The sequence below is a fragment of the Onychomys torridus genome, chromosome 4 (genome assembly GCF_903995425.1).
Source record: "Onychomys torridus chromosome 4, mOncTor1.1, whole genome shotgun sequence".
Lineage (NCBI taxonomy): Eukaryota > Metazoa > Chordata > Mammalia > Rodentia > Cricetidae > Onychomys > Onychomys torridus.
In genome coordinates this window covers 62,001,813-62,018,641 of record NC_050446.1, presented here as the reverse complement: position 1 = coordinate 62,018,641, position 16,829 = coordinate 62,001,813, and the positions used below count along the sequence as shown (strand labels likewise).

Genomic DNA, 16,829 nt, shown 5'->3' with positions numbered 1-16,829 from the left:
ATAAAAATTGTATGGGAAAGGAAGTGTCTACTGAGCTAAAACAATTAAAAGATTTCATATGATTTGCAATATCTTATACAAATTCTTAGGTATAAATTATGAAATCAATTTAATATATGGGAGATGTCAAATATATATTTTGTAACTATGACTGATAGTAAAAATTGTATATATTCCATGTATAATGTAGTATTTTGAAGTATGTATATTGTATGATAATTATGCAAATTACTATGAGAATGTGGGCGTGTATGCTAATTAACTTATTATATCCTATTATACACAGACATGTTTTGTTCATACTTATGAAGGGTATGAAAAAGACATAAGGTCATTTAAACCATCCTAGCAATTTTCAAGAAGGTATACATTGTTATCAAAAGTTGAGGTGATGAGACTCATGCAACTAGAGTGAGCCCACCTCTGACATCTCCTGGGGTGCAAGGATCCAGAGGCCATATGGCCCAGAGACCTAGGACAGAACCAAACATGACTGGAGAAAAACAAAAGTTGTCAACATAATGATGCCTAACAATAGTCTACTATACTCATAGACTGGTGACTACCCCAATCGTCATCAGAGAGCGTTTATCCAGAAACTGATGGAAACAGATGCAGAGACCCACAGCCAAACATTAAGCTGAGCTTGGGGAATCCTGCTGGAGAAAGGAAAGATGGATTGTACAAGCCAGAGGGGTCAAGGATATCACAAGAAAACCCACAGAAACAACTAACCTGGCCTCATAGGAGCTCACAGAGTCTAAACTGATAACTAGGGAGCCTGCATAGGACCAACATAGGACCTCTACATATATGTGACTTTGTGTAGCTTGATCTATTTGTAGGACTCCTAATAGTGGTAGCAAGGGCTGTCCCAAATGCTTTAGCTGGTTTTGGGGAACCTATTCCTCATCCTGGAATACAAGGAGAGGTTCTTAGTCTTACTGCAACTTTATATACTATGCTTTGTTGATACCCATGAGATGCCTGCCCCTTTCTGAACAGAAACAGGAGAATGGATTTGGGGGGTAGGTGGTAGGAGGTAAGAGTAGGGAGCAGAAACTGGAGTCAGGATATAAAATAAATAAATTTAATTTTTAAAAAATTGAGGCATATCAATTTAGAAAATGTGACACAGAGCAATAGTTTAGTCAATGTGACCAAAATGAAGCACCTGAAGGGGGATTTGTGAATTGAGACCCATGCATTAGAGGAACTCATGTCAGACACTGCCTGGAAGGCCAGGAACCAGAGTCTGTATAGTCCAGAAATGAAGGACAGAACTAAACACAATCAGAAAGAAAAATAAAGGCAATGAAGGTTTCTTAATGATACTCAGCTGTACTTGTAGACTGGAGCTTAGCGTAATCATCATCAGGGAGGTTTCATCCAGCAACTGAAGGGAGAGATGCAGAGACCCATAGTCAGACATTAGAGGGAGCTCAGAGAATCCTGAAGAAGGGGGTTAGGAAGGATTGTAGGAACCTGAGGGGTCAAGGACATTATAAGAAGACAGAATCATGTCTGACTCTGACCTACATCCTGTGCATGTATGTTGTGATTGTGTAGCTTTGTGTTTTTGTGGGACTCCTAACAGTGGAGTAGAGTCTGTCACTGACTCCTTTGCCTGCTTTGGGGACCCTTTTCCTCCTACTGGCTGGCCTCATCCAGACTTAATATGAGGGGAAGTGCCTAGTTTTATTGTAACTTGACATTCCATGTTTGGTTGATATCACTGGGAGGCCTGCCCTTTTCTGAAGGGAAAAGAGGACTGGGGATGAGGGAGAGGGGATGAGGGAGACTGGGAGGACAGCAAGGAGAGGGAACTGCAGTTGGGATGCAATACATGAGAGAAGAATAAATTTTAAAAAATAAATAAAATATTTACTTAAAAAATTAAAGTTCAAACTGAACCTGGTGTTTCTCCTCAGTATTTCAAGTACACCCTATAGTCCAAAATGCAATGTACTCACTTCTTAAAAGATATCCCTTTTGCATCTTCTTTAGTTGCTTCAAAGGCAAATGATCATTTTCTAAAGTGCAGGAAAAAATTTTAACAGCCTTCATGGCAGTGACCTTCTGAGATGGATGACTTACTAAATAGTCGGTGAAAAAGATGAATGTCCTATCCTGATAGTCCTAGACACAAAGGGAGAAAATTTTGACCTGATCTTTGGCTCCCTTACTTCACAAAATAAGGGACCTGATACTGGGATCTTATAATTATTCAGAAGCAGGTCTCCAAAGAGCTTAAGCCTCAGGGGCTTACCTCTGAAGGGACAAAATCAACTAGATATCAACATTATTGCCAAGAACAATTTGTTTAAGTGCATCTTTTCTCAAAGAGAATATTCCTAATAAAATTGTGTGTGTGTGTGTGTGTGTGTGTGTGTGTGTGTGTGTGTGTATACACGCGCAGGTGCACGCACACGTGTGCACACACATACATTCCTTCTAGGGACCCTCTTCGTCAAAACTTCCCTCTTTCTTTCTACTTGTAATTATTCTTGAATAGAATATGCTAATTAAATAAAACTATTCTATCAGACATTTCACCCCTGCCTTTGAGCTTCTTTGATCACATTCACATTGAGACTACTGTTGCTAAATACTATTAATATGCTAAAATGTTAAAATAATGAATTCAAGTCACATCATTTTCAAATCAAAACATGACATCAAAATAGGAAAGGGATAAACTTTTGTTTGCCAAATCATTATTATTATTTTTATTGGAAAAGCATATCCATAACATATTGTGTGCATTGTGAGATAGGATATAATGCCTCAGTTCATGTGTATATGGGGAATTGATCTTTGGTTACCAACATCTTAATTTCATGTCAAGACTTTATATGATTGTATTAAGCTCCTGTTTTCTATTATTGAAAGTAATTTTTTCATACAAGATATTCTGATTACCATTTCTCCTCCCTCATGTCTTCCTAATGCTCCCCTGTCTCCCACCCATCCAACATCAAGCCTTCTTCCTCTCTCTTTAGAAACAAACAGGCAATTAAAAAAAAGAATGTAACAAAACAAACAAAAGAGTAAAAAACACACATACACATGATAAAAATATAAAATGGGAAAACATAATATACAAGGAAAAGACCAGAAAGATTAAAAAAAATGACCAGACAAAGAAATATGAGATGAAAAAAATACCCCAAAACATCACTGAGTTTGTTTTGTGTTGGCCTTCTACTGCTGTGGATGGGGCTTCTTTTAAGTGCAATTTGTATATCCAGTGCCATTGGAAAAAAAACAAAAAAACAAAACAAAAAAAAAAAAACCCAGTTTTTTCTTTGAAAGTACATGTCAGTTGAAGACAGCTTATTGATTATAAAAAGGAGTTATCAACCCACTTTTCCTCAGATTTGGGCACCATCTGGCTTGGACTTGTGCATACCTTGGGTATGCTGTCAGTCTGTGCATTCATATGTGCATCAGTGATGTTATGTCCAGAAGATGCTGTTTCCTTGAAGTTATCCATTCCCTCTGGCTTTTACAATCTTTCTACCCCCTCTTCCTTCCTCCTCTTCTACATAGAACTCTGAGCCCTGGGGGAAGGGATTTGATAAATACATTCCAGTACTTACTGAATGTTCCAAAGTCTCTGATTCACTGCACATTCTCCAGTTGTGAATCTCTGTATTAGTTTCCATCCCCTGAAGGTAAAATCTTCTCTAATAATGCCTAGCAAGGCACTGGTCTATGAATATAGAAGAATGATGTCTTTAGTCATTGAATTGCTGTTACTTCAGGAAAATAATAGTATTTGATTTTCTACTAGGTCCATGGCATATTTAGTTGGAGATTTTTGGGCACCCAAGCAGTGTTGGGGATGGGTTCCATATCATGGAGTGGGACTTAAATCCAACCGGACAGTGGTTGGTTACAACCATAACATCTTGTCACTATTGCACCGGCTTTTTATGCAGGCAGGTCACTGTTGTAGATTGCAGAGTTCACAGCTGGTTTGGTACATGCCTTTCTCCTCTGGATACATGCAGAGTACTTTTCACTACCACGAACACTAATCAGTAATGATGAAGGATCTAGTTTAACACCAGCTCAACTTTCCCATGTGCAATGAGTTACACAGATATTGTCTTCAGCAAGAGGTATTTACTATAACTTTGTGAACAGCAACTAGTAGCCATGGCAACAGCCTGAGTCATTTAGGTGTTTCCATGGAGCACCACTGGCCAACACTTCCATTAGATATAGTCCATTCCTGGGACTAGAAGCTTCATTTGGTGGCAAAAGATGTCTATTTAAGGCTTTGTCTCCCTTGTTATTTGGTGAGTCTTCCATATATCTGTATATATTTTAAGAAGCTGTAGTAAGTTTTCATATGACCCCCTTAAATGGCCTTTAGCGTTGGTTGTCCCTCCATGAATTCCCTCCCTTACCCACCTCTTCTCTCCCCCTCTTCATTTAATCTTTGCAATTAGCTGTAAATTTTATTTCCTTTTCCTTGGGAGATCCTCCCCTATACCCAACTCCCTTACTCTATACCAAACTTCTATGGTTATCCATGCTGCGCCATGTTATATTAACAGAAGATAACAGCCAACAACCACATGTAAGAAAATTACATGACATATTTGTCCTTTTTAATCTAGGTTGAATTTAGAAAACTCTCTAGATGATTTTTTTCTAGTTCCATCAATTTACCTGGGATGTTCATGATTTCATTTTTAACAGTTAAACCATATTCCATTGTGTAAATGTACAACATTTGCATTATTCATTCATCTGTTGATGGATATCAAAGCTGTTTCCAAATTCTGTCTATTATGAATAGAGCAGCAATGAACATGGATAAGCAAGTATCTCTGTAGTGGTGTCTAGAGTCCTTTGGGTATATGCCTAAGAGTGATATAGCTGGTTTTTAGGGGAAGATCTATTCCTAGATTCCTGGGAAACTGACACACTGATTTCTTAGTGGTCATACAAGTTTGTAGTCCTACCTGAAGTGGATGAGTGTCCCCCTTACTCCACATCCTCACCAGCATGAGCTGACACTTGTTTTATTGATCTTAGGCATTCTAGGGGGTTCCAAGATTAAAAAAAAAAAAAAAACTCAGTTGTTTTGAAATGCATTTCCCTGGTGGTGAAGGATGTGAATATTTCTTTAAGTGTTTCTAAGTCATTTAAGTGTCCTCTATGGAGAATTCTCTGTTTAGATCTGTACCCCATTTTTTAATTTTTAATTCTTGACCTCTAGTGTTTTTTTAAGTTCTTAATATATTTTGGATAGATATTTGTGGTGATATTTTATTTGTGCTGAAATGCAGTAATATTTTATTTGTGCTTTGATAAATAAAGCTTGCCTGGAGATGGAGGTGAGGGATGGAGGGAGCCAGCCATTTTAAGTAAACAAAGTCAGGGAGCACATGCTCTTAAGATCTTAATCTGATCACTTATCAGGCAGGGTCTCTGTGTGTTCAAGACCATACTAGGGAACAGAGCCAAGCGTGGTAACACACACCTTTAATCCCAATACCAACCATAGAGACCTGGAGGTCTATACTGACAGGCAATGGCAATGAAGTGAGGTAGGTGGTCTAAGAGCTAATGAGAGGGCAGAAAAGCAAGGCATATAAAGGCATGGGTAGACAGAACATAGCTCACATTTGGAAGCTGCAGAGCTGGTGAGAATTACAGATCAATCTCCTTCATGAACACGGATGCAAAAATACTCAATAAAATACTGGCAAACTGAATCCAAGAACACATTAAAAAAAATCATCCACCATGATCAAGTAGGTTTCATCCCAGAGATGCAGGGATAGTTCAACATACAAAACTCTGTCAATGTAATACACCATATAAATAAACTGAAAGAAAGAAAACTACATGATCATCTCATTAGACGCTGAAAAAGCCTTTGACATAATCTAACACCCCTTCATGACAAAGGTTTTAGAGAGATCAGAGATACAAGAAACATACCTAAACATAATCAAGGCAATATACACAAGTCAACAGTCAATATCAAACTAAATGGACAGAAACTCAAAGTGATTCCACTAAAATCAGGAACAATACAAGAATGGCCACTCTCTCCATTCCTATTCAATATAGACTTGAAGCTCTAGCTAGAGCAATAAGACAACAAAGGGAGATCAAGATACACAAATTGGAAAGGAAGAAGTCAAACTTTTACTATTTACAGGTGATATGATAGTATACATAAGTGACCCCAAAAACTCTGCCAGGGAACTCCTATAGCTGATAAATCCCTTCAGTAATGTGGTGAGATACAAGGTTAACTCAAAAATATCAGTAGCCCTCTTACATACAAATGATAAATGGGCTAAGAAAGAAATTTGATAAACATCACCCTTTACAATAGCCACAAATAATATAAAATATCTTGGGAGTAACTCTAACCAAAGAAGTGAAAGACCTGTATGACAAGAACTTTAAGTCCTTAAAGAAAGAAATTGAAGAAGATATCAGAAAATGGAAGGATCTCCCATGCTCTTGGATAGGTAGGATCAACATAGTAAAAAATGGCAGTCTTACCAAAAGCAATCTACAGATACAAATGCAATCAAAATCCCAATTCATTTCTACACAGACCTCAAAAGAACAATACTCAAATTCATATGGAAAAACAAAAAACCCAGGATAGCCAAAAGAATCCTGTATAATAAAGGAACTCTCAGAGGCATCACCATCCCTGACTTCAAGCTCTACTATAGAGCAATAGTAATTTTAAAAAAACAAAACAACAACAACAACAACAACAACAAAAAAAAAAAAAAAACCAGCTTGGTATTGGTATAAAAACAGACACATGGACCAATGGAATCAAATCAAAGATAATGACATTAATCCACATACCTATAAACACCTGATTCTTGACAAAGAAGCCAAAACTGTACAATGGAAAAAAGAAAGCATCTTCAACAAATGGTAATGGCATAACCAGATGTGGATATGTAGAAAAATGCAAATAGATCCATATCTGTCACCGTGCACACAACTGAAGTCAATATGGGTCAAAGACTTCAACACAAACCCAGTTACACTGAACCTGATTAAAGAGAAAGTGGGAAGTAACGTTGAATGCAGTGTTACTACTTCCTGAATATACCACCAGTAGCACAGACACTGAGAGCAACAATTAATAAATGGGACCTCCTGAAACTGAGACACTTCTGTAAGGCAAAGGACACTATTAATAAGACAAAATGGCAGCCTACAGAATGGGAAAAGAGTTTTACCAACCCCACATATGACAAAGGGCAGATCTCCAAAATATATATAGAACTCAATAAACTAGACATCAAAATACCAAATAATCCAATTTAAAAATGAGGTGCAGATCTAAACAGAGAATTTTAAACATAAGAATCTCAAATAGCCTGAAAGACATTTAAGGAAGTGTTCAACATCCTTAGCCATCATGAAAATGCAAATCAAAAACTATTCTGCGATACCATTTTATATCTGTTAGAATGGTAGATCAGAAACACTGATGACAGCTTGTGTTGGAGAGGATGTGGAGAAAGGGGAACACTTCTCCCCTTGCTGGTGGGAGTGCAAACTTGTACAACCACTCTGTAAATCAGTATGGCAGTTTATCAGAAAGCTGGGAATCAACCTACCTCAAGACCCAACAATACTACTCTTGGGCACCTACTCAAAAGATGCTCAATCACACCACAAGACATTTGCTCAACTATATTCATAGCAGCACTATTCATAATATCCGGGATCTAGAAGCAACCTAGATGCCCTTCAACAGAAGAATGGATAGAGAAACATAGTACATTTACACAATGGAGTATTATGTAGAGATTAAAAAAACAATGTCATCATGAAATTTATAGGAAAATGGATGGAACTAGTAAAAAATCATCCTGAGTGTGGTAAACCAGACCCAGAAAGACAAACACAATATGTACTCACTCATAAGTGAATATTAGATGCAAAGCAAAGGATAAACAGGCTACAACCCACAACCCCAGAGAAGCTAGGTAAAGAGGAGGACCCTGAGAGAGACATGCATGGATGACCCCAGGAATGGGAAAGGGTTAAGATCTCCTGGGTAAACTGGAAAGGGGGAGTAGAGAGGATATGGGGGTTAGGAACATGAGGGTTCAAGATGGCTGAGTTAGGGGAGGGACAGAAAGGGAGGGCAATAAAAGAGATATCTTGACAGAATGAGCCAAAATGGGCTTAGGGGGAAATCTGGTGCTAGGGAAATCCCCAGGAACCCACAAGGATGACCCCAGCTAAGGCTCATAGCAATGGTGGAGAGGGTGCCTGAACTAAACTTCCCCTGTACTCAGATTGGTGACTACCCTAATTGTCATCTAGTAACTGATGGAAGCAAAGGCAGAGACCCATAGCCAAGCACTTGGCCAAGCTCCCAGACTTTAATTGAAGAGAGGAAGGAGGGATAATAGGAGCAAGGGACAGGGCACAAGATCATAATGGGGAAAACCACAGAGACAGCTGACCCAAGCTAGTGGGAGCCCATGGACTCTGGACTAACAGCACTAGCCCCTCTGAATGAGAGTGACAGATGTGCAGCTTAATCTGTGGTTCTCCTGGCAATGGGACCAGGATCATCCTGAGTACATCACTGGCCTTTTAGAGCCCGTTCCCTATAGTGCCTTACTCAGCCTTGATGCTGGGCAGAGGGGCCTGGATCGGCCCCAACTTGGTATGCCAGCCTGTGTTGAATATCCAAGGGAGGCCCTACCCACTATGAGGAGTGGGTAGGGGTGTAGTGATGGGATGTTGGAGGTGGGAGAAGGGGAGGGAGGGGGGACAGTGGAAGGTATGTAAGATGAGAAAAAAAACAACTTCAAATAAATAAGTAAACCTTTCAAAAAATAAAATAAAATAAAATGGATGCACCTGCTTTCTTCTTTGGTCTATCTGCTTGGAGTATCTTTTTCTGTCCTTTTACCCTGAGGTAAAATCTTTCCTTATGTTAAGGTGTATTTCTTAGATGCAGCAGAAAGGTGGATTCTGTTTTCTAATCCAATTGGTTAGTTTGTGTTCTTTTATTAGGGAACGGAGACAAATAATATTGAGAGTTATCAATGAGCAGTTTTATTTATTCCTGCTTTTTGTTGTAATGTTTTCCACTCTTGGTCACTGCTGATTTGAGGTTATTTAGTCCTTGTGTTTTCCTTGTAGAGCCTTCTGTACACCTAAATTTACAGATAAATAATGCTTAGATTTGGTTTCATTGTGGAATGTTTTTCTTTTTCAAATGAAAGCATTGTGATTAATAGTTCTGCTGAATATGGTAATCTGGGCTGGCATCAGTGGCCTCTTAGAGTTTGTAGACCATCCATCCAGGCCCTTGTATGTTTTAGGGTCCCCATTGAGAAGTCATGTGTTACTCTAGTGGGTCTACTTTATATGTTGCTTTTTCCCTTGTGTCTTTTAATAGTCTTTCTTTGTTCTGCAGATTTAATGTTTGGATTAGTGTGTGTCATTGAGAATTTCTATTCTGGTCCTTTCTAGTTGATGTTCTGCATGCTTTCTATGCCTTAATAGGCATCTCCATGGGTTTCTTTTCCTCCCTATTATTCACAGATTTGATCTGGTTATAATGTTTTAGATTTCATAGATGTGGTATGCCTGGATTTTTATTTTATTTTATTTTATTTTATTTTATTTTATTTTATTTTATTTTATTTTATTGTAAGAGTCTCCTTGACCAAAGTATCCATTTCCTCTATCTTGTCTTCAACACTTGTATTCTACTCTGCTCTGTTTCTGAGGTTTTTGTTTGACTTCTATTTTTCATTTCCAATTTTATCTCAACTTGAATTTTCATTGGTGATTCTATTTCTACTTTTATGGCTTGAACTGTTTTTATCACTTAATTCCACTATTGTATTGTATATATTCTCAAAGACTTCATTAAGGGATTTATTCACACCCACTTTCAGGTCCTTGAACATATTTGTAATTGCTTTTTTATGGTTCTTTTCTTGTAGTTTATATTGCATTCCTCGGGGCCTGATGTAGTAGCATTACTTGGTTCTGGTGGAGATATATTGTACTAGCTGTCAATGACTATGTTTTTGCACTGGTGTCTAGGTATCTGGGCTTGGGATAATTGAGGTGATTCTAAGTGTTGATATCTGGGCTTGTCTTTGTTGTGTGGATGTTCAGGGCAGTGAGGGATGGCAGAGAAGAATAGATGTGAGCCAGGAGGAAAGGCTGAGGAGGGACTTCAGTAAAGAACTAAGGAGATCCTGTCCATATCAAGAAGCAGAATCCTCAGAAAGTTGGAGGTGTGAAGGGAAAAGGGTCTCCTCCAAGTAATTTGCAAGACAAGAATAATCCACACAGTCTCCAAGAGAGAACCCTTTGTCCTGAACTGAACTCCAAGAGTTGAAGTAGTCAGTGATGAATTTGAGGTGGGAGGGACATCTGTAAGCAGGTTGTTAGAAGACTGAGGGTGAAAATGAAGAGATCATAACAGAGGACAGGCAGGATACTGTGACTCACTTACCTGTCACATGTGTCCACTGGAGGTCCCATGTAGGCAGAATGTGTTTCTAGGTGTCTGGGGCTGACAGGATAGAATAGTGATGGGTGAGAAGGAATAGTTAAAAGGGTCCACAGGAAGAAGAAAGCTGTGTCCACACCAAAGTTTGGTGAACTCCCAGGAAATAGAAGTTGGGTGGGAGGACAGTCCCCTACAAGCGGTCTGCTACAGGGCTGGGGAAGAGATTGTAGAGATTGCAGGGACTGACAGGAAGGAAGGTGAAGATCAGCTGCCTGGGTCTCAGCCCAGTGTGGCTACTGGCTTCCAAGTTACAGTCTTTCTAGGTAGTTGTGGCTGACACAAAGGGAGGGAGAGGATGGTAACCCAGGTCCACTATAATATTCAGGGGAATCCCCAGGGAATGGAGTATAGTGTGAGGACTGGCCCTGTAAGCAGTATCTCATCTAACTATCTTGAGATATGTCATGCTTTTTTGTTAATTATAATCCTTAAGCTATACCACAGAACGCTAGCATGTACTCCTCCTCCTATTAATCAATAACATTATTCCTTTAATGGAATCCTTCACATTCTCCAGATTCTCCTATTTTCCCCAGACCCTGGTCCTACTTTTCTATTCTCATATTCTATAATATTACCTTTTTATAACATTTTGCATATAAGGAATATTTGGTGTTTTCAACCTGTGCTTGAATTATTTCACTTAGTTAGTTTAATGTCTTCCATATCAATTCATATTGTTAGAAATGAAAGAACTTTATGCTGTTCACAATAGTCCAGTAATCCAGTGTGTATATATGTGATATTTTTCTTATTTGTTTGTTTCCTGATGGACATTTCTGTTCATTCCCTTTCCTAAAAACTGTGAATTGTTGTAATAAAGATTGTAGTAGTAAACTGTTGTAATAAATATTGTAGTAGTAAATTATTATAATAAATATTGTAGTAGTAAATTATAATAAATATTATAGTTGTCTATAACACACTGATTTTATTTCCTTCCTTTAGACTTATACCCACTAGTGATATTGCTGGATTTATGTTATTCTGTTTTCATTTGTATAGCCTCTATTCTATTTTCTGTAAAGAATGTACTGAATTTACCTGGCTATAATTTATTCATATCCTCACAAGATACTTTCATCTTTCAAATAATAACCATTATTGATGTAGTAAGACGGAATATCATGTGGTTTGATTTCCATTTCTGTAATGAGTAATGATATTCGATGTTCTTCATATACATATTAGGCATGTGTATGTTCTTTTAAGAAATTTCTCATCTATTTTATAGTTAGATAAGAATGATAACATTTTTCTTTAAATATTCTTCTACAATCAAATAACAGGCAACAAGAAAGGAAACCTACATTAACAGGTTGTGAGATGTAACAATAAAGAGGATCTGTTCAGAGCTTCTACAAGTTTCATACACAAGTCTGGATTCTAAAGGATTTAGATGCTATAGTTTCCAATAAGATATATGTAAACTAAGACAGAGTTCTCTGGAAGTCTTTGGGGTTTCAGAAGGAGACTTCAATGATGTTTGGAGAGAGGAGCCTTCCTTTACCTACAGATCATACCACTGTTTTACATGAATCATGTGCTTCATAAGAAAAAGTTGTGAAGTGTGAGCCCACAAAAATCTATTTAATAATTTATTAAGGGATGCTGTAGAAATACAGACTCACTGATACAGAATAAGAAAGACACTGGTGCTGATCCTGCTGATCTAGGATCATAGGGGACCAAGCCATGGAAGGAAGATGGAGACCAACTGTAAGCTGCTCCACGCTGCTGCCTTATCTGGTCCTGGCCACCCAAGAGAGTGCACGACCCCTATTCCTCTGGTCTTAAGTGGTCATATATGCAGGCAAGCCCATGCCCTAGGACTTTCTTCCTCAAAGCCATTGGCTGAATGCAGAGAATTCCCACAACAAAGTCATTTTCCTTTACATGTAGTCTCATCTTTCTTTCCATTACTTCTATACATATTTGTGTGAGGTGTATGCATGTATATGTGATTTTAGGTGAAAAGCATATGTGAATAGATCTACCATTGACTGTCTTCCTCGATTTTCCCACTTCATTTTTTTTTTTTTTTAAGATGGAGTTGCTCACAAAACCTAGACCTCTCTGATTGGCCACACTAAATGACCAGTAAGCTGTAGGGATTCTCCTCATCTACCCAGCATTCCCAATATAGTCACGTCACCACGCTTGATTTTTATATGGGTCCTGGGGATCTGAACTCAAGTCCTCAGCAAGAAACACATTGCTGACCGGGCCATATCTCCAAAGCCCTTTTATGCAACTTAGATCTGATAAGCAGTGACAAAGTTTAAGATGATATTGTGTGGGGACTGAAAAAAGATGGCTCCAACTAAGTAAAAAAAATAATCTTCTAAAACGTTACAAGACTTGGTTTATATACCTGGGACAGAGCTAAATATTTGGTAGATAATGTATTTGGAGTTAGAGGAAGCATAAGACTCTCTAAGGAAGAATTCACAAATTCAGGAGAATCCCAATAACTCAAGAGAAAGTCTGTATCCAAGACATTAAGGACCATTCTTTAAATTTGTTTTTATTATTATCACTATATTTGAGTTTGGAAGAGAAATTTCCAAGGCTTAAAATTCCTATATGAAAATGCTAAGAGGAATTTATTATACAAAATAAAATAACATGTTTTCTGATGACTGTTGCCCTTGAGAAGACCTGAGAAACACTCATGCCCTTCTAAGGAAGGAACACCAGTGAGACAGAATCAAGATTGGTGAGAAGCTGTGGATATATAGAGTTGCCATAGTCAATATGGGTGATAGGATTCTCAACACTTGTATCAAAGAATGAAGACATGAAGTTTGCAGCAGAGGTCACCATTCCTCCAGTCTTTTAAAATCTGCTTTCTGAACATTAAACACTCAATTTGTGCACAATGATTAAAAAACTCTTCAGTCCATCACTAGTCCTAGTAGCAGTAGTATGCCATGTGTGCATCACTTGTAAGATCTCAGAAGCAATGCATATGCTCAGGGATTTGAGAAAGTATTCTTTTCTATTCCACATGGAAGCTGTTCATTCTTATAAGATGAACAATATGTACTTGTAACATGAATCTTAAAAGGTCTTATTAATAAAAACAAACCTGGAGCCAGGTATTGGGGTGAATGCTGAAAGATCAGAGAAACTGAGCAAGCCACAGCTGACTTCACCTCACCAACTCCTCAGCTAATCTTGTTTCCTCAAAACTGGAAGACTCTGAGTCAGTACTAAGTGCCATACTTGAGCAATCCTTCCAACATGGTATTTCTATCTCCCTTGAGACGTGCTGCAATGATTTTTAATTTGACCTTATGATCAAGATACAGATTTAATAGTTTTTGTTGTATTTTCCATGTTTTTTATGATTATCATCCTCATTTCTATGAGTTGCCTGTTTCTTTTTTTTTTTTTTGCCAGAGCTGAGGACTGAACCCAGAGCCTTGTGCTTGCTAGGTAAGCACTCTACCACTGAGCTAAATCCCCAACCCCTTGAGTTGCCTGTTTCTTTATTTGCATAGCTACTTTATTGTTATGGTTTTTAGTTTGAAGTTATTCTTTATATATCATGGATGTGGTTTAACACATATATAAAAACAATTTCTCCCATTTGTTATTTTCTTTTGAATTCATTTGTACTATTGTGAACAGTCATCATTTAGTTTTTATGCCCGAATTAAAAAAGTATCCGCAGATTGAATATCATACAAATAGTGCAAATATTGACTTCTAGTAGTCTTCTAGTATACACTCATATTTATGTTCCTAGCCCAACTCTATATAATTTTATAATGCCAGATATATCACAAAAAAATACACCAGAAGCAGATAAATATTTAGAACTCCCTCAATTTTCAGATAAACTCCACAGTGGCAGAACCAGGTTCATCTTGCAACCTCTAATCCACTCCAGTTTCCCTTTAAGAATATACTCATGAACTGACATTTAAGGCACAGCACTAACACAATTCAACCTTACCTACCTGCTGGAAAATGTTTCTTTTTCATCTTTCTCCTGAATGCACCTTTCACTTCCTTGTTCCTCAAGCTATAGATGAGTGGGTTCAGCATGGGTATCACCACAGTATAGAACAACGAAATCATTTTGTTGATGTTCAAGGAAAAACTTGCACTGGGTCGAACATAGATAAAGAAAAGAGTCCCATATAGGATAGAAACAGCTGCCAGGTGAGAGGAACAAGTGGAGAAGGCTTTTCGTTTCCCATCAGCAGTTTGAATCTTCAAAATGGCCATCAAGATGCAGATGTAGGAAACTATGATAATCAGACCACTAAACACTCCTATTGCTCCAGACAAGACAAAAAGCACAATCTTATTGATCCAAGTGTCAGCACATGCTAAGGAGAATAATGGGGAAACATCACAAAAGAAATGGTTGATGGCATTTGGACCACAGAATGGTAAGCAAAAAGTCAAAGTTGTATGTGTTGTGATGTTTATGATAGCAAAAGCATAAGGCCCTACAACCAGATGCGCACAAACCCTCTGGGACATAATGAGTGTATACAGCAAGGGCTTACAGATGGCTGTATAACGATCATATGCCATGACTGCCAGGAGGAAGCACTCAGTTCCCACAAAAAGACCAACAAACCACATCTGTGTAGCACAGCCCACAAAAGAGATGGCTTTTTTCTCTGCAAAGATGTCACACAGCATCTTAGGGGCTATGGAAGAAGAGAAGCATACATCTACAAAGGATAGGTGGCTGAGAAAAAAGTACATAGGTGTGTGTAGCCTGGGGTCCACCCATATGAGAGTAATCATTCCCAGGTTACCCCCCAGGGTGACAAGATAAACAAAGAAAAAGATGATGAATAGGACAATCTTCTGATGGAGGTTATCTGTGATTCCAAGGAAGAGAAACTCGATCACTGTGGTCTGATTCTTTTCTTCCATTGTCAGTTGGGTTCTGTTGTGAGACAAATGTGTATTCTTTCATTATGAACTATCACTAACAATTACAAATGTTTTAATTCAATAGCAGGTTGACCTAAAGAGGTTTTTAACAGATTATTGGCCCATGTTATTGAACTAGAAGATGATATTTCTAGCCTCTGTGGGTAGTTGCTATGTAAACAGCTTATAAAATGTTTGGCCTTGGTCCCTATGGATTCTATAACACTTCCTACAAAGATTGCATAACTATGTGCCCTAAATCTCCTTCAATAAAATTACACTTTAAGAGAGAATTGCTATGCTTAGTAGTAGTTATAATTTTTCATGCTCCTAAATATCTGTCCATAAAAAGAAAGAATATGCAAAGTCTTTAACAGATGCAGTGTCAAAAGCAGCTGATGATATAAAAGGACATGAAACTTACCTAGGAGTTACAAGAATCTGATGTTGACAGTCAATTGCCATAGAAATTATGCAGAAAAATCAACCATATAATGCTAAAGTAATGTAAAATTATATTTCAATATTTCTGATATTTTATATAAAATTCCTAGGTATGCATGTTTAATCAATCAATGACATTCCTGAAATGTTCACTATGCCTTTTATTCATGATAATTTTGTGACTTAATAAGAGCAACTGTTTAAAAGCCCTAGAAGGAGATTATATAGGATAATTATTAAAATAAAATTGGTTAATACAACATAATCAATTTATGTTCTCCATAAATAAAAGAAATAGAGTATTTAAGTCATTGATAATTTTTGTAGTTCAATATATAACACTTTCAAGTAGCTAACAGTTACTATATTATTCAAATAGGTTCAATAGTATAAAGTGATTGAAATTATTTGACTAAATGTTAATTAGATGTTTTTCAGCAATCAGAAGCATTAATCTGGAATTTGGGGGCAAATGGTTATCCATTGCAGAAATGTTTTTGTTTATGATTGTGTTATGATTTATGTTGTGTTATGTTTATTCTCACAAAAAGCTGTGTGGCAAAAAGGCAAGTACACGTAGCACCTAGCTTTGGAGCAATCACCGTTTGTTTGATTGGTTTGTTTTTATTTATTTATTGCAAGTAATTTTCATCCTTTCATAAAATATTACATAACATTATGTCCTTCCTATGCCCTTTATGTTAGCATCTAGAAAGCCTTCTGTACATTGTATTGCAAAATTATTCATTTAAAACTGACAAAGCTATATGTATTTTATATGCAATGTATTGTTTTAAAATATGTAGAGAGAGATATATATACATTATGGATATGCACATTGATCAAATTATCATGTAACATTCTTTTCTCATGTTTTTCTTGATAACGACATGCATAAAAATTTAAGGGAACATAA

General features: G+C 37.4%; 1 protein-coding gene across 1 annotated transcript; it reads right to left on the bottom strand.

Moving 5' to 3' along the window:
• Window positions 1-14,495: 14,495 nt before the first annotated feature.
• LOC118583086 (olfactory receptor 998) lies at window positions 14,496-15,495 on the bottom strand. Its single transcript, XM_036186391.1, has one exon. It carries the CDS (start codon window positions 15,467-15,469, stop codon window positions 14,525-14,527), a length of 945 nt encoding a protein of 314 aa, XP_036042284.1. The 5' UTR covers window positions 15,470-15,495; the 3' UTR covers window positions 14,496-14,524.
• Window positions 15,496-16,829: the final 1,334 nt, after the last annotated feature.